The 18,214-nt window shown below is 43.0% G+C and overlaps 1 protein-coding gene across 1 annotated transcript; it reads left to right on the top strand.

Moving 5' to 3' along the window:
- Nucleotides 1–9,875: 9,875 nt before the first annotated feature.
- Nucleotides 9,876–17,556, top strand: LOC119176763 (lysosomal aspartic protease). Its single transcript, XM_037428120.2, has 7 exons — nucleotides 9,876–10,031; nucleotides 12,227–12,323; nucleotides 14,949–15,069; nucleotides 15,185–15,626; nucleotides 16,240–16,381; nucleotides 17,053–17,151; nucleotides 17,297–17,556. Exons 1-7 carry the CDS (start codon nucleotides 9,955–9,957, stop codon nucleotides 17,444–17,446), a joined length of 1,128 nt encoding a protein of 375 aa, XP_037284017.2. The 5' UTR covers nucleotides 9,876–9,954; the 3' UTR covers nucleotides 17,447–17,556.
- The last annotated feature ends 658 nt before the right edge of the window (nucleotides 17,557–18,214 follow it).

The following is an 18,214-nucleotide window of genomic DNA, read 5'->3' as shown; positions in this document are numbered from 1 at the left end:
CATACTGCATACTTACTCAGACGCGATATTTAAATCTGAGGTACTTCTTTGCAATTTTCAGCTGAAATCTATCTATCTATCTATCTATCTATCTATCTATCTATCTATCTATCTATCTATCTATCTATCTATCTATCTATCTATCTATCTATTCGTCTACGACTTCACGCCCAGGTGATCGTTTTGCTAACCTGATACATGTCAAAATCGGTATGGCACAGTATGAGTCTTTGAGGAACATGAATTGGGGTTCGTAACATGACAATCCTGGCACACATGTCATGTATGCCATGACTTAAATGAACCGCTAGTGGTGTGACCTCGGCTGTGTCATTAACTTAATGTTACCATAATCGGCATTACATGGCTTGTGCATGATGAATATAAATTACAGGTTGTGACGTGAGAACCATGGCATAGATTGCGGTTTCTAGTGAACGTGGACTAAAGGAAGGCACACGTCTGTGTGTTCATGTGCCTTCCTTTAGCCCGTGTTCCCTAGCGCTAAACTCTTCCAAGAATGCATTGATGTCTGATGCGATATGATTTAGATTACATAACATTTGTACTTTCGCGGTCTTTTCATTAACATGACATGCAAAAACAGCCATGGCATGAAATGAGTGTATGACGAACACAAATGAAAACTTATACCTCGCAAATCATGTCATGCAATTGGTTACATGATCTGGTCTCTGCTTTAATAAAAGCTTTGAAGCCGCATTTCAATCCTTAAGAAGTGTAACTAACGTTTCAATCTAAACAATTATCAAAGACATCTTTCATGTCAAATAATTATCAATGAAGCATAATCAATGTGATATAAATATTTAATTCATAGTTGAAACACGACTTTGTTTCACAACAACGCGTGGAACAATCGCCGTCCGATTTATGCAAAGCTAATACTTCAAACACGCACTCAATTACACTGAAGTTAGCACTTACTATCACAAGCACCAGACTTGGTAACACGATTTCGCTCAATTTTATCATTGCCAAAGTGGCTGACAGTACTACTCCTATTTTAAGCTCAAAAGAAGTGCTCGAAGAATAAAATAGACCACAGAGTACTTTAATCATTCTTAGTATTGTATGTACAGTATGGTCCATTGTTAAAGGGGACACTCGTATGCACATCATCAATATTCCTGGCCCTCTGAGAGCAAGTGGATTAAGAAACAATCTTCATGCAAGTCAATAGTCTGTCAAGAAGAGTCGGAACTTTTAGCCACCAGTAGTCTTATGCATATCCAAGCCGCTATGATTCCGTAAGATAGTGAAATGTAAACATGGTGCTCGCGCAGGTCTTCCCTTCAACAGTAGACCCGTCTGTACATCAGAGCATAACAGGAAACTAACTTAGAAGTGTGGCAGCTTAGGCTAGTTAGTATGGTATGACGATAGTCGTTTTGTTCTCGCGCTATAACTATTGTCAGGGGACTAACGCTTTCATTATATCTCCATGTTTCCCTCATGCCACTTGTTGTTAATCCTCACTGATGATAAGGAATGTAGCACTTAAGAACTTTAGAAGAATTGTAGTTCAGGCCAGCTGGTGATGCATATTTCGTAAAAATAAAGCGCAATAGACGGGATGAAAAGGTAAGACAGGCAGCACGAAAGGCTACTAACAACTGTAATTAAAAAGCATTGCCGTAGCTAGATACTATACTTATGAGCACGACACATTTGATAATAAGCAACAAAAAAACCAACCAACAAATAAACAGAGCCAGGCATGAGGTAAACCCCAGTAACAACACTAACATGTGACAGATGAATGGGCAAGATTGTCCGCCACCTCACAGCCTTCATCCAAGCCTCCATACTGCCTGTCATGCAAGCCACAGTAATTCGTTGTAGTTTGAGCAAAATTATGTTCTGTAACGGCAGAAAAAAATATGAAAGAAAACTAACACAAAAATAACATATTACATTTCTGTAATTACTCAGCTACTTTATGAGGTAGTAATTGATCGCTGCAAATGAGGTTACAGCACGACATAAATGAAGCGCACAGCGAGCCCCTGGCGGTGCGATCTCTGCCACTGCGCATGCGTCGTAACTCGAGCCGCCGTTCGCGTTCGCCCCCCCCCCCCCCTCCCGCAGAAAATTCGAAATGGCGTGCGGCGAACGCAGCCCACGAGGCCCACAAAGTGCTGTGTGTAGCTTCCATGCATTTGGGTTTGCGGTCCTGGTGAAAGTCCCTAGACTTTTTCTTAGGGGGAGCCAACGCAATTCTAAAGCTCATATGGCGCCCGCAACTAAAGCAACGCCCGCAACATTTGCGAGCGTTATTCCAAACCTCCATATGTCTCGTATTTATATTACACCGCTCTCGCGATATATCCAATCACAGCCGCGTTGCCGACTTTTTTTCATGGACTTTATTGCCGACTAAAGTCCCTAGATGAAACAAGTTTCATCTGGGGACCTTATTGCCGACAAGATGCGAGCGCCCTTGGTGAGCACCTGTCCTTACATTTATCCGCAATACTTGATAGAAGCGAAACGAACAGTACGAGAGTACTGCGTGTGCACCCTTGCTGCATACGAGGGTGGAAATTTTCATGCTGCAGGTGGAACGAAAGAACCTGTGTGAAAGAGGACATACGCTCACGAACATGCCTGTGGGAGGCGCATGTTGAGCTGGCAAAAATACTGCACGACAATCATGCTGACGTCGCTGCACTGCTAAAATGTTGAGTGAGTGGCGGCGCTGGCGTGCACGCACGCGGTTTTTCTTTGAGAACTGTCGCAAATGTCCTACATGCGTTTCCAACTCCACACGCGTTCGTGTAGCCATTTTGATCAACGCTGCTATCAAGCGCTCTGCAATGTCTTCATGCCCCGACCACCTCAAGCGAGCTTGGAGCAAACTCGGCTGTCCCTTAAGCTCGGGTCATCCTGCATATGCACTCCTGCTAGGCTGTGAGGTGGTATTCTACATTGCTAAGAAAGTTCAACAAAAACCTCTACTTAGAAATAGCGCCGCAGCCAAGAATGAAATGACGAAATTCAGTTAGAATGCAGAAGCCGGATCATTCCCAATAGCATATTTACTTAAAACCAGTGATAAAGAAATTGTTAAAAAAAGAGGTCTAGAGAGCAGCTTCACTGGCGACCACTTGGTGGTAATGCACTTCCTCACCCCAGCAGGATTGCCCACCCTGATGCAGTACTTGGCCACTACCTCCAATGACTAAGGCAATTAACCCTTTGCCCTAAATGTCCAGCGACTGCGAGACAACTGCCCAAGGCGGCGGTGAGACCTGTGACGCAGCGGAGGGTGCTAAGAATCTCTGGGTGCGGACAGGCTGGAATCTGATACTGGCTACGTTCAACGCTAGAACGCTATCTAGTGAGGCTAGTCTAGCTGTGCTATTCGAGGTATTAGAGGGTGTGAAATGGGATATAGTATATAGGGCTAAGCAAAGTTAGGAGTACATGTGAGGTTTATACAGTGCTGAAGTAAAAACACGTTTTATGCAACCGTGGATTTGTTGACAGAAAATACAAAGGGGTGGGGTTCCTTCTACACAAAAATATCGCTAGCAATATAGAGAAATACTATAGCATCTGCAGAGGGTTGCTAGTATCATAAGTAAGTTTAACAAAAGGTAGAATATGAAGGTGGTACAGGCCAACGCGCCTACATCGAGCCATGATGATAATTTGGTTGAACACTTTTATGAAGACGTAGGTTCAGCCAATAATAAAGCATATAAAGACACAGCATACTATTCTGATGGGTGACTTTAATGCCAAAGTGGACAAGAAACAGGCTGGAGACCATACAGTTGCGAAATATGGCATCGGCTCTAGAAATTCCAGAGGGTAGTTATTAGTGGAGTTCGCAAAACGTTATTATTTACGCATCTTAAATACCCTTTTCAGAAAACTGGCTCCCGTAAATGGACACAAGGAAGTTCTAATGGCGAAACTAAAAATGAAATAGACATCATTCTGTGTGCCCACCCAGGCATTGTACAGGATGTAGAAGTAGTTGGTGAGATCTGATGCAGTAACCATGACTAGTAAGCGCTCGTATTCGCCTAGATTTAAAAAGACAAAAGCATAAGCAAAATAAAAAACTGTGAGAGGGAAAGTACAGGAATTCAGAGTTTTGCTTCAGAATAGATTCGAGGCTCTAAACGAGATAACCAACGTTAGCGTTGACACAATGAACAATAATCTTACTAGTATCATCAAAGAGTGCGCAATAGAAGTCGGAGGTACGGTCACTAGACAGGACACTGGTAAACTATCTGAGGAGACAAAAAACCTGATTAAGAGACGACAAACCATGAAAGCCTCAAATGTAACCGACAATACCGAGTTAGTGAAGCTTGCGAAGTTAATCAATAAACGCAAGGAAGCCGACACCAGAAGGTGTAACATGTAGAGAAGAGAGCAGGCTGTAAAAAACGGCAGAAGCCTATAACAGCTGCGAAGGCTAACCTTTGCATAGGCGAAATGGAATGCATGCATTAGGCACAAGGAAAGCAATGCCATAATTAATATGGAAAGGATAGTTGAGGTGGTGGAGGAGTTCTGCAGAAAGCTGTTCAGAATCCGAAAGAACCAGGATGATATCGTAAGAAGCAATAATAGCCTGGAGGAATTCGACATCCTAGAGGTAAGGGCACGGGAAGTAAGGAAAGCCCTACAAGGAATGCAAAATGCAAAGCCGCTGGTGATAATAAGGTAAAAACGGACCTGCTGAAATATGGCGGAAAAACTGTGATATAAAAATACTGGCCACCTTATATACGAAGTGTCTCTTGACGGCAAGGGCACCAGAACCATGGAATAATGCTAACATCATTTTAATTCATAAGAAACGAGAGGTCAAGAACTTGAAAATTACAGGCCAATCACCTTACTATCCGTTCTTTACAAACGCTTTACAAAAATAATAGCTAATAGAATTAAGGCGACATTAGAGTTCAATCAACCACAGGACCAAGCAGGATTTCGTACAGGCTACTCCACAGTAGACCATATTTCTACTATCATTCGGGTAGTAGAGAAATACGTGGAATCCAACCAACTCCTCAACATAGCTTTCATAGATTACTAAAAGTCGTTTGGCTCAGTCAAGAAATCAGAAGTAATGCAGGCACTACGGAATGAGGGCATCGGCGAACCCGACATAAGCATAATGGAAGAAATCTACAGTGGATCCTCAGCCACCATAGTTTTTCATAGAGAAAGCGACAAATTCCCAATAAAGAAGAGTCTAAGGCAGTGTTTCGGAATGGCCACTCCGGAATTGGAATGACTCCGGATTCATTCAACATTTTCGCGACGCCGAAATGGGGAAAGCGCGTGGAGGATTGGAATGGGGATGGAATTGCGCGCCTTTGGCACGAAATAGAACGGGAATGGAATGACGTCTTTTTTTTTTTTCAAAAATAGAGCACGTTTTCGTCTATGCGCTATTTTCTAACGTCAAACATTTGTAACTGAGAGCCTCGATTTAACCATAAAGCAGTATTTTTTATTGGCTTGGCTGATTACAAGGATGTTATATTTATAAGGACAGCACCTACTGCACTTCTCACCTTTTGCCAGCAGCTCCTGTTTGAGAAGCGCTACGCATAGGTAGACGGCAATTGTTTTCTCCGATTTTTTTTCCTGTTTGGATCCACCCGTTGAAGTAGCCGTCAGTCAATTTTCGTGTTTTGAAAACTGACCAACGAAGCGCCAATCTAGCTCATATTATATTGTTGTAGAATTTCAAGGAATAAAACCAGAATAAAGCTTTTTTTTACCATGCACTGCTAGCGACCTTTATTCCAGCATTTAAAAAAGACGAGGGCACCTAGGCACTTTTTATGGCGTAATTATTGCCAAAAAACTAGTGACCAATTTGCGGACGTCATGTTGTTGTACCCATATTTTATTTTGAGCCGGTAAAAGTAAAATTAAGGTGTACGGCCTTTTTTTTAAGTTCCGAAAGCTGCTATAGCGACCGCAGCTGCCCCAGCCCGGCAGACCAGGCGTTGCTGAGTCTCGAACTGAGAGATGGTCAGCCCGCACGCCCATTGCTCCGGGCTGCGATTATTTCGCTATTAGCGCTATCCTTTTTTACCTTTGCATCTTTTCTTTGCTCGGTCGCTGCAACTTGGCCCGTACCTATGTTCGCATCGCCTACCAAGAAGAGCCTTGAGGAGGAACACATTTTTCTACACCATCATTGCTACTACTTTAATATCGTTACAAGCCGCGACGAATAAGAAGGAATGCTCTATTGAGGTGATAAAGACGACAATTGCAATAGCGCTCGTGTTGTTGTTCGTGTGCCCCCATCTTGGCTGAAGGACTCTCCGTGTACATTGTAAATACGTCTTTTTTCTTCTTTCTTAATTTCGGATGTTGAAGCGATAGCGTTAAAGAGCTCGTTTCGCAGAAATACCGGCGTCGGTGTCAGTGGCCGTGAGCGAAAAACCATCATCATGTGCGTGACCGAAAAGTCGAGAAAGATGTAAATAAAATACTAAAATTCGACCGACCCCACGTACCTTGGGTATCGACGTTATGCGAATCATACGGAGAGATGGTGAACATCTTGTATAATGTATTGATTGAGCGACACATCATGAAATAACGCCAAATACATGAGTTTCCTTAACACAGGTGCACGTATAAAACTGGGACCGCTTATTTCTCTCCCATAGTAAAGTACATTGCTCTAAATTGTCGAACAATTGTAAAGAAAATCTTCTACGCAGATATATACGTTGAAGAGTTTCAGATGTTTATATAACCACTTGTTTGGCACTTGAACAAAGATGTCAACAGGAACATGTGTATTAGAAACACAAGAAAAAAAGTAAGCCTGTCTGAAGCGCTAGTGCTCGTGAGGATGGTAGCCCTGGACATTGCTGCATGAATCAACTTCAGCGAATGGCATCTTACTACGAGAATCGACGTCAACTCGACGTGACAGCTGTATCATAGGAGTATGTATGCAATGTTTATGAAATTGCATATCCAACACTGCAAACGTCAGTTGCGCAAACACAACTGACGTTTCATAACCATTGGGGTCGATTTGAAAAGTAGTTCCGAGACCTCGCGCGGCTGTGTGGTAGAATAATTGATTGCCACGCAGAATGTTGGAGTTTGATTCTTGCTGGGACCATGACATTTATTCTTTGCATTCGTCGGGTCAACAATACCGATGTCAGGTTTTTCTTAGCGCTTACGCGTTAAAATTGTTCATGTGTGTTCTCATCGTTTCTGTACTAAGCCTCAATCACATATGGCACATACCCGGCCATGTGGCACATACCCGAGGAATTGAAAGGAATGGAATTGTGGCATTGTTGAAACTCACCTGAATGACATTGGAATGGGATGGAGGAGCTCATTCCGCAACACATGTGTAAGTCAGGGAGACATGATCTCTCCAATGCTGTTCACCGCGTGTTTACATGAGGTTTTGAGGGTCCAAGGATGGAAAGAAATAGGAACAAAAGTTAATGGAGAGTATCTTAGTATATAGCATTCAATTTCTTGATGACATTGCCTTGTTGAGTAACGCGGGGGACGAATTACAGCTCATTATTTCTGAACTCAACACGAAAGGAAAAAAGTAGATCTGAAAATAATATGCAGAAAACTAAAGTAACTTCAACAGCCTCGGCAGAAAACAACGTTTTGCAATAGGTGTAAAGACACTGGAAATTGTTGAGGAATATGTCTACTCAGTACAAGTAGTAACCGAGGAGCCGAACCTTGAGAGTGAAATAAGTATGAAAATAAGAATCGAGTGAGTCTCATTCTGCCAGCATTCTCTAATCATGAATCTTAATCTGCCACTAACCCGCAAGAAGAAGGTATATAACAGCTGCATCTTGTGGTACCTACCTACAGAGCAGAAGCCTGGGGGCTTACAAAGAGGATTAAGCTTAAATTGAGGACGACGCAGCGAGCAATGAAAAAGAAAATGATAGGTGTAACCTTAAGAGACAAGAAGAGAGCAGAGTGGATCAGGGAACAAACCGGGGTTAAGGATATCGTAGTTGAAATCAAGAAAAATAAATGGACATGGGCCGGACACGTAGCACGTAGGCAGGATAAGCGTTGGTCATCAAGGGTAACCGACTGAATTCCCACGGAAGGCAAGAGCACGAAGGGGAGACAAAAACTTTGGTGGACCGATGAGATTAAAAATTAAGACGTTCGCAGATATAACGTGGCAGCAGAAAGTACAAGACCAGTTTGATTTGCGGATCATGGGAGAAGCCTTTGCCCTGCAATGGGAATAATCAGGCTGATGAAGAGGATTTTAAAAATACGGTTTCACCATGCGCATGTTATCAAACTAGACGTAATCTAGTTAACCTCCTTCTTACCTTATATTCCTTCTCTCTTTACCATTTTCAGGTATATTGCATCATCATCATCATCATCATCATCATCATCATCATCATCATCATCATAGTGAATACGCCCATTGCAGGGTAAAGGCCTCTCCCATGATCCGACAATCAACCCGGTCTTGAGCTTTCCGGGCCCACCTAACTTTTCTGCTTTCTGTGTCCAGTTCAGTAATCATGAGGCGTAATTCGTCCTCTGTGTTACTATGTCTTCTCAAATGCCTGAAGACTTCAGCATGATTAATTTATATACCAACACATTCGCTCTGAGAGCATGTATTGCGGTCATCTACTTAAATTCAAAATAAGTAACTGGGGAAAAAGAAACAGACTTGAGGTTTCGATCTGGTGGCGTTACGTCTTATACGGTGCGCATGCGCAGTTACCACTCGGAAGCCTTTTAAAGCAAGAAAAGTAGAAACTTTTAGCGACTGCTTGTTCAACTTTACAGTATTTCAAAATGTCGAATGTGTTTGGAAGCATCCAATACGAGACGGGATGGTCGATACTCAATATTTAGAGCTTGCGCATACAGGTACCTTATCAAACAATACATGCACGAAAAAACGCCGACAGCATCTCCAGTTGCACACGTAAAGACAAAGGCTTGTTTTTCCCATTGAATCATTTGCTATTCTTGCAAAAAATAATAAGCAAATCGCTGAATCAGATAATGCCATCCTGGCCGATAACGATAGCATTACGAACGTCGTCACATAGAATATTGGCAATAATATTTTTTGATCATATAAACTCAGTATTATTCCATCGCTCGCATTAACTTTTACCAACGTAAAATTTTCGCATTAATTGCCCGTTCAGCGTAAGTTTTGCAGTCCTAAAGCAATGAAGCTTGTATTGAATATAGGTATTTATTTTCATGAAAGTCATCAGCATTCTTGCTCAGGTCAACGGAACTGATGCACAATGAGAATGTAATCAACACTGCGAAGGCTTCAATGTCTTGTTGCTAAAGATGGTCGTAAAAATGACACCTATCTACAGCAACTACACTTTGATTGCTATAGAATGAAAGAATGTTAATTTAATCCTACGTACGTACATCCTATAAAAAGCTAATTTGGTCAAAATGGTTCAGCGATATACGCACAGGGTACTATGCTTTTTTTTCTTGAGGGGGAAAAGGGGAAGATTCACAAAACAATGTAGCAAATCAGACATGATAAGACCATCTAGTAGTAGTTGCTATGTCCCGATGCTCTAAAAAACGCACTGTTTGGATAAGAGGTTGTGTGCAGTTAACGCTAAGATTATTATTTCATTAAACGCATAAAATTTGCCTCTTTATGAGTCTGAAGACGATTGCCCGATATCCACTCGATATCGCAGAGCCATTGTTTTGTTGATGTCGACCGCCAGAAAAAACAAATGCAAATCATCCACAGGGCGGTGAATTTATAGAGAACAAGCAAAATAACGCGCGACGCTGATGCTGCAGTCGACGGTGTTTTGTTTCATTCCGATAAGACGCCTAATAAAGCACGAACCATTGGCACCATCGAGCAGTTGTAGCGGCCCTTGCAGCGGAGTTTCCGCCACAATGTCCACCCCGGTGTCGTCCCAGGCCACGCTCCTGTTACTTTGCACGCTGATCAGTGGCTCTCTTGGACAGCTGAGGTGAGTAGTTTGCGCAGGCCACAATGCGGCCATCAACCGAGTTGTACTACGAGTTGTTATTTTATTGCTCTGCAAAAAGCTTAAAGGTATCGCCTTCTATCGTACTGCCAAAATTGTTAACGCTCTACAATGTATAAATTGTAATAGGCAAAATTTCTAACAGAGCTCCCACGCTGTTCCCAGGGAGCAAAACGGCCGACTGAAGTTTGAAGAGTGAAAAAAAAATGGGTCGGAATAAACATTAAGTTCGAGAGAAAATAAACGTCCTCATTTCGAAAACAGGACAGGCGTCTTTTGTCCTGGGTGCCTTGATCTCGGGCAGAGTCCGGGGTCCTGATGACCATGGTCTTAGCTTATCCTCAAGGTTGGAGCTGCCCCAAGATATCTTCCAAATGTCGTTGCCGTGGTGTATATAGATACGTATACATATACGGTGAGCGACGCCGACGCCCACATCAGCGCCGGCGGCAAAATCCAGCCGAGAGTGTCCATATCATTGCTATCGCAATAATAACTATATGCAAACGATCAAAACACATATATATTTCTATCTGCCGGCAATCGTGCGTTGGTAGGCGCAGCCTGATGCATCATCGCATTGCGCACCCTAGACGCACAGTGCCTCAACTGACAATCACATGACGCGACAAAGTGGTGCAGTCATGCCACAGCCTCAAGCAAATGAAGTTTGTATTGCTTGCTGCTTAACATTGGTAAATGAAGCCTAAGCCATACCAGCACACTACTAATAAATCATTGTGACGTGTCTCTGATATGTTAGCCCATACATTCATCTGTTAAGTTAAAACAAATATGCACTACCCTTCAAAGCTGCCAGCACTGCTGTGAGGAGCGTGTGATACACGGAAATGCGTGATTTGTTTTTTTTTTTTTTTTGGCGTGCGCTAACGAAACTCGGCCGGCGAAAACTCTTTCGAAGCCTACAACTGCACCCCTCAAAGCATAATGAGAGGGAGCGAAGCACGGCGTACAAAGGCAGAAAGGAGGAGATATTCAATGAAAAAGAAATAAAGAAAAAGAAAGAAAACAAAAAGGGGTAAAAAAGAAACAAGAAAAAAAGAAAAAGAAAGAAAAGAAAAAGTAAGAAAGAAAGGAAGAATGAAAGAAACGAAAAAAGAAAGAAAGAAAAGAAAGAAAGCAAGAAAAATAAGAAAGAAAAGAAAAAGAAAAATAAGAAAGAAAAGAAAAAGAAAAAAAAAGAAAGAAAGAAAAGAAAAAAAAAGAAAAAACTAAAAAAGAAAGAAGAGTGAAAGAAATAAATAAAGAAAGAATGCAAGAAAGAAAGAAAGAAAGAAAGAAAGAAAGAAAGAAAGAAAGAAAGAAAGAAAGAAAGAAAGAAAGAAAGAAAGAAAGAAACTGAGACGAAAAGTACGTGGACCAAAAACACAGGGAAGATTAAAAAGGATAGAAAGAGAAGAATAAAGAAACATAAAATTGGCAGAACTTAAATTGGCAAAGTGCCCGTCAGCTCCGCTGTCTCTTTAGCAATGCGCCATCGGTGTAAGCTACGGTAATTATTTTTTATTTGCATGTACCGCCATCTTACACAGTAAGATGGCAGTATAGGCCGTATATTGCTAGAGCTACTGTATACGGCTTCTGTGGGAATATGCAATAACTCTAGATATTGCAGAAGTGAGTACTTTTTTCCTGCTTTCCGTTCCAAGTTTCCACATTCAAACATCTCAACCCCGTTATAAGGTGTCTAAAAAATTAACCAGCTTCGTATATTCGTTGGAAGAATATTTACCATTGCACAAGTGGCGAACACAGCCGACAGCACACTCCACATAAGCTGTGGGCACAGGGAATAAATATCACGTTTAGCAACATAATATTTCAATATATATATTGTCATAGCTATGCGAAATGATTCCGTTGTACAGGAACATAGATACGCAATCTCACTCATCGGTCGACTCGCTCAGACTCAGACTGAGCCATGAGTTCGAGTGAGTCCAAGGAAGTGATGTTCGGTTGAAAAAATTGTAGTGAACCTGAGTTTGAGTGATTCCGCGCCAAGAAATTTTCGGTGAGTGTGTGTGAGAGTTAGTTCGAAAGGAAAATATATTTCATGAGTGAGTTCCATATTTTTTGCTGACCGATGTACAGGAACTTGAAAATGTTTTTTTTTTCTACAGCAAGAGCATTTATTCATTTCGTATTCTTTTCAGCATCCAACTGGGATTGAATTTGCGTAATGTCACCGAGCTCAAGCTTGCACGAGCACCTGGCGACCCCATTCCTGTGGTCCTGAACAATTACCAGAACGTAAGACTTTCATACAAAGTCGCTAACGGCAGGGTCAGTTACGAAGCCACGCAATTATGTCTCATTTCATTCAAGACATCTAGTATATTCTTGAAACAAACCTTGTACAAAGAAATCTCCAAATTTTGATTACAACAATCGTGCCTCGCTCTCAATGTAAAGTCAATCTATCGTGATGAAAATATTTCATGACTTCATCAGTGTTGCAGTACCATAACAGACTGGTAAGCTTGTAACTTGCGCGTAAGCCTTTCGTTGCACTGAAATCAAAGAGCACCGTAAGACCTGGCTGTGAATCGATGCTGGGCTTCTCATATGAATATACGCAAATGTATAATGTTTCACAATTTCTGCCCTCGCACAAGCATGTTTCCTAAATTGTCCAAGTCATGAGATGCATACTGTATTGAATGAGCTGCTGCAGCAGCTCACTTTCTTATTATGCCTATCATCATCATCGTCATCAGCAGCAGCAGCAGCCTGACTACGCCCACTGCAGGACAAAGGCTTCTTTCTCCAAGGTTCCGCCAGTCCACTCGCTCCTGTGCTTGCAACTACCATTGTACACCAGCAAACTTCCTATTCCCATCTGCCCACCTAACTTTCTGTCTCCCCCTCATACCCTTGCCTTTTCTGGGAATCCAGTCAGCTACCCTTAATGACAAACCATTATCCTGCCTATGCGCTACGTGCCTGGCCCACGTCTATTTATACTTCTAGATTTCAACTATATATGATATACTTTAACCCGGTTCGTTCCCAGAGCCACTTTGCTCTCTTTTTGTCTCTGAGAACTACACCTATCATTTTCCTTTCCGTCGCTCGCTGCATCATCCTCACCTTAAACTGAATCCTCTTTGTAAGCCTCCAGGTTTCCACTCTGTAGGTAAGTACAGGCAAGATGCAGTTGTTATATACCTTCCACTTGAGGGATAGTGCCAGTCTACGAGTCATTATTTGAGAACCGTGCTTGCTGAATGCGCTCCACCCCATTCTTCTAGTTACTTCAGTCTCGTGGTTCGGATCCACGGTTACTACCTGTCCTATAGGTAGACGTGCTCTTTTACAACTTCAAGTGTATGGCTACCTATCTCGAAGCGCTGTCCTCTTCTGAGGTTGTTGTGCACTACTTTCGTTTTCTGTAGATCAACTTTAGGACCTACATATCTGCTCTCCTTGTCTAATTCAGTATTCAGGAGTTGCTATTCGCCCCCTTGGTTACTCAGCAACGCAATTTTATCGGTGAAGCGTTGCTTAATAAGGTACTCTCCATTAACTCTTATCCCTAACTTTCCATTCTAGGCCTCATTCATTCATACATAAATCACGTGATAAAAATGCTCAGGATACACCCAACCACTATACAAAGCCTTTATAGATTACGAGAAGGCATATGATTCAGTAGAGATATCAGCTATCATGCAGACACTGCGGAATCAGGGTGTGTACGAAACATATATAAACATCCTGGAAGAAATCTACAGTGGATCAACTGCCACCATAGTGTACCATAAATCAAGCCACAGCATACCAATAAAGAAGGGTGTAAGACAAAGAGATACAATATCCCCAATGCTATTTACTGCGTGCTTATGCCTATATTATATCCTAACGACACAACCTTATACCGTTGCTCGAGGGCCCTAATGTCTTACTGCTCTTTGCTTAGGTAAACACAGCAGCTCTTGATTTGATTGATTGATATGTGGGGTTTAACGTCCCAAAACCACCATATGATTATGAGAGACGCCGTAGTGGAGGACTCCGGAAATTTCGACCACCTGGGGTTCTTTAACGTGCACCCAAATCTGAGCACACGGGCCTACAACATTTCTGCCTCCATCAGAAATGCAGCCACCGCAGCCGGGATTCGAACCCGTGATCTGTGGGTCAGCAGCCGAGTACCTTAGCCACTAGACCACCACGGCGGGGCAGCAGCTCTTAGCAAGTGACCAGAAATACATCTTATGTTCCAACCACCTATATCAAGTCGTGCATCAAATCAATTCGTTTCCCCTTCTTTTACTACATGCACAGTTTATGATCAGAAAATTCTCGCTCGAACAATGCAAGAAACTTCAACTGAGTATAGTCACCGTAGTCGATCCGCGCCGACTGCATAGCATGTTCAAATTCTTCTCATCATCTCACTTGAATTACTACGCGCTGCATTATAACGCCATTGTCAAAGCGAATCGATTTTGGTAATCTAAACGCAATTTCGCTTGAAGACAGCCGTTACTATCTGGGAATCCACCAGTTGAACGTGTTCGTTGGTTTAGCCTCCCGAAATTCGCAGCATACCACTTGGAGGTGTCCCTGGGCTGACGTACGTGCAACGATGTGCAGCAGCTGGAGGAAGGCACTCATGCATGCTTCTTCGGAAAACTCTAAACAATATGTGGTAGTTCCACGGAACTCTTAAGTGGATCAACAATTAAGAAGTAGAAAGTAAGCTTATCATTAGATCGTCAAGAGTCTTAAATAATGACAAAGTCTCCGCGTCTATACAGCTTTATTGACAAGTATAGCGAGCTACAGGTTGCTGTTTACTATTATTAAACATCAGGGAATCAAAATGCCACATCAATTAGGACTTCCTTCTTTTTTAACTTTCCCAAACAGATGCAGTACTACGGAGTCCTGACTATCGGCACTCCTCCTCAAACGTTCAAGCTCTTCATGGACACGGGATCCAGCAACTTCTGGGTGCCGTCGGCAAAATGCGATGACAGCATGGCCTGCCGTAAGTATATGCGCTGGTCATCTATATAACATCGTGTGTATTCATATTTAGCATCAGTTATGTACGAAGCAAAGGACGATGTCAGGCGTTCTTATTTGTACTTGCATGTTCACAGGTGACCACGCAAAGTACGACAGCACCAAGTCCAGCACGTACACCAAAAACGGACGGTCCATCCGGATTCGCTACAGTGGTGGCATCGTTCGGGGTTTTACTAGCATTGACAACGTGGGCATCGGGCCGGCCACTGTTCAGCAGTACAAGTTCGCCGAGATGGATCACTCGGACGGCAAGCTGTTCAAGAACGCCAAGTACGACGGCATCTTCGGCTTGGCCTTCCCGAGCATCTCACAAAACAACCAGCTGCCACTGTTCGACGCAATGGTGAAACAGGGCGTTGTTCGACAAGCCGTGTTCTCGCTTCACCTGAGCAAGCAGCCCAGCGAGCAAAATGGCGGAGAAATCTATTTCGGAGGCATCAACACAAGACGCTACACGGGCGACGTACATTATGTTGCCGTCAACAAGGCCGGTCACTGGCAGATCACCATGGACAAGTCAGTTGTCTTTCCAACTATTTCAGTAGCAAATACGGTCGGGACGAGTGGGCCAGCGGTGCAGTATGCTTTTGTTGGCAGAGCTGAGACTCACGGCTTCCGGTCAAGTTTGCATATTCTAGAAAAATGGGTTCTGTTGTCCCTAGTATAAATGTTGGCGCCTTTTTTTACATCGTAGGGGGTAGTGACGTTTTTTTTCTACCACAAACGTGTGACTTCAACAGATAACACATAGTTGGAATGCTCTATGGATGAGTGGGGAGAGAATCTTGCTACCCAATTGCGACTGAGTGGTTCGTGACTTGAATAGGCTGGCATCAAGCCACAAGCACGCCGTATAGAGCAGGAATGGCACATTGCAGGCACATGTCCGAAATAGCATAACTAGAAATTGCATCACTGCTCGAACCTACCTAAAATATCGCTATGCGTATTAATGCGGTAACCTTCGCTCAGCGCACAAAACGACTTGCAGGGAAGGTTCTCTTTCATCAGGCCCAAAAACCTACGAAATATAATTTAGTCAAATAGGATGAAGCTAAATTAGGTGCGACGTGTTCACTTTCCGCGCTTTCCTTATGCACTATGAATTACTTCAACCTCTGTTCAACAGCATGGACGTCAAAGGCACGAAGCTCTGCATTGGCGGCTGCAATGCCGTCGTCGATTCCGGGACATCATTCGTCAGCGGGCCCCCAAAAGACGTGGAAACTCTTCACAAAGTTATCGGTGCCAAGCGCACGGGTCCTGGATATGTACGTATCAAGTATTTGCTTCATCTAGCCTCTATAAGTTCGTTCTGTATATACCTCCTGCGATCTAAATAGCTGCGAACCTAATGTCCGGAACCCACCACACGAACACCGCATACTCTCGCGCTAGTTAAAACGGCCTCCTGGACGTTGATTTACCATAGATGTGCAGGATTCTACATTCAGGGAAAAATGCGAGTTGCGGCGTTGTGTATAAAGGCGAGGGGGCACGTTTTACTGCTGCGCCCTCCACTGAAAGGAAATGAGCCCCAGAATAGAGGATACAAGAAGGAAAATCATAGATGGCATGTTTCTCACAAAAGCCTGCAATTGGTCTCCGGTTTGCCGGCATCAAACTGGGAAGTAAACATTTCTTACAGAAGCATATGTAAAAACATCGCCTGATGACCACGTCATGTACCTGAACTGCAATGTTACAAAAAAAAAGACTTTAGATTCGTTTGTCTCCTTGCGACAATGCGAAACGAGTCAGTCATTCTGCCACAATAATCGAGAACTTTAGGATAATCGTGATAAACAAGCTTTGAAAGTAGGAATCATGTTTCCACAGGTTGTTTATCGCGATTATAGTATGTCAACATTCTACAGAGAGCTTTGTATGTTTGACCTTCGCATATGGTAATTTACCGTCTCTATGCTTTTAACTATTCTAGTATGAGGTAGACTGCAACGAGATTTCAAAGCTGCCACCAATCACCTTCAATCTGAATGGGAAGGCCTTTCCGCTCAAAGGAGAAGACTACACTATCAAGGTAAGCAGGCATCCATCTTAATTCTTCATCAAAAACTCGATTAACTTGAAGCCCCTGACGTGCCTTACTAAAACTCAATGGCAGAAATTAGGCCCTTTACCACCAGATCTTCCAGCCGTTCTAGCATGCTGTTCTTTCTTTCCAGATCCCAGTGCAAGGCGGCGTGCAATGCTTCACCAGAATCTCAGAGGAGGAAAGATCAGAACTCTGGATCCTCGGTGCCTTATTCACGCAGAGTTACTACACCGTGTTCGACAGGAGCCAAAATCGCGTCGGTTTTGCCACTGCGGTCTAGTGGCTCGTCTTCCTTCACGCCTTCAGCCATGGCATGAAGCGTCGCTGTACAGCATGCTTGAAGAAACATGAGTCGTCAACCAATAAAAACGTCGTCTTGTAGGCTAACAAGTTGTACCGTTGTCTGTAGATACGGGTCTCATAAGGAAGAAAAATAGGAAAAGAACGGTAGGGCGGTTAACCAGCCTACAGGCAGCCGGTTTGCTACCCTGCGCATGGGAGGGGGATGGGCGAGATGAAAGATAGAGAGCAGAGAGGGAACGAGTCTCATAAGTCGCCAACTATAGGTCTATGCGTTTGCATGGGTGCGATCGATTGCGTTGGGCGATCGACTCCACTGGGCTGTAACTTCGTTGTGACGCAGTGCGCAAAGGTTAAGAATCGACCATGCTACGACCCGACCGATTCCTCTTTACGTAAGGTGAAGCGCGTACCAGGGCTGGGCAGAGATACTTCGAAATCGTAACACAATACAATACATATACTCGGCAAAGAAGTACTTGAAATACTCATAAAATATCCTTTCGGAATTATTGTATCTAGTATGATAATTCGCGATGGTCTTTTAAGACACTTAGATACATTTGCGAATTTGCTATAATTGATTCTATAATAAAGCAGCAAAGGCAGAAGTTTCGACTTGAAAATTTTTAACTGTGACCAACTTTGTTCAATTTCAATGAACTATCTGATCGTATTCCCGAAGCTCCATCTTTTCTTACTGAAAGCATACTACTTCCCTTTCGAAACCGCTTATTAATTTTTTTCG

Source organism: Rhipicephalus microplus, chromosome X (assembly GCF_043290135.1).
Source record: "Rhipicephalus microplus isolate Deutch F79 chromosome X, USDA_Rmic, whole genome shotgun sequence".
Taxonomy (NCBI): Eukaryota; Metazoa; Arthropoda; class Arachnida; order Ixodida; family Ixodidae; genus Rhipicephalus; species Rhipicephalus microplus.
The sequence above is the reverse complement of the archived record's forward strand: the minus strand, read 5'-3'. Positions and strand labels throughout refer to the sequence as shown.

Excerpts from the sequence above, each read along its gene's own strand:
- LOC119176763 (XM_037428120.2), top strand. The coding sequence starts at position 9,955 with ATGTCCACCCCGGTGTCGTCCCAGGCCACGCTCCTGTTACTTTGCACG. Across the intron at positions 12,324-14,948 it reads TCCTGAACAATTACCAGAAC|ATGCAGTACTACGGAGTCCT; the intron begins GTAAGACTTTCA and ends TTTCCCAAACAG. Across the intron at positions 15,627-16,239 it reads TGGCAGATCACCATGGACAA|CATGGACGTCAAAGGCACGA; the intron begins GTCAGTTGTCTT and ends TCTGTTCAACAG.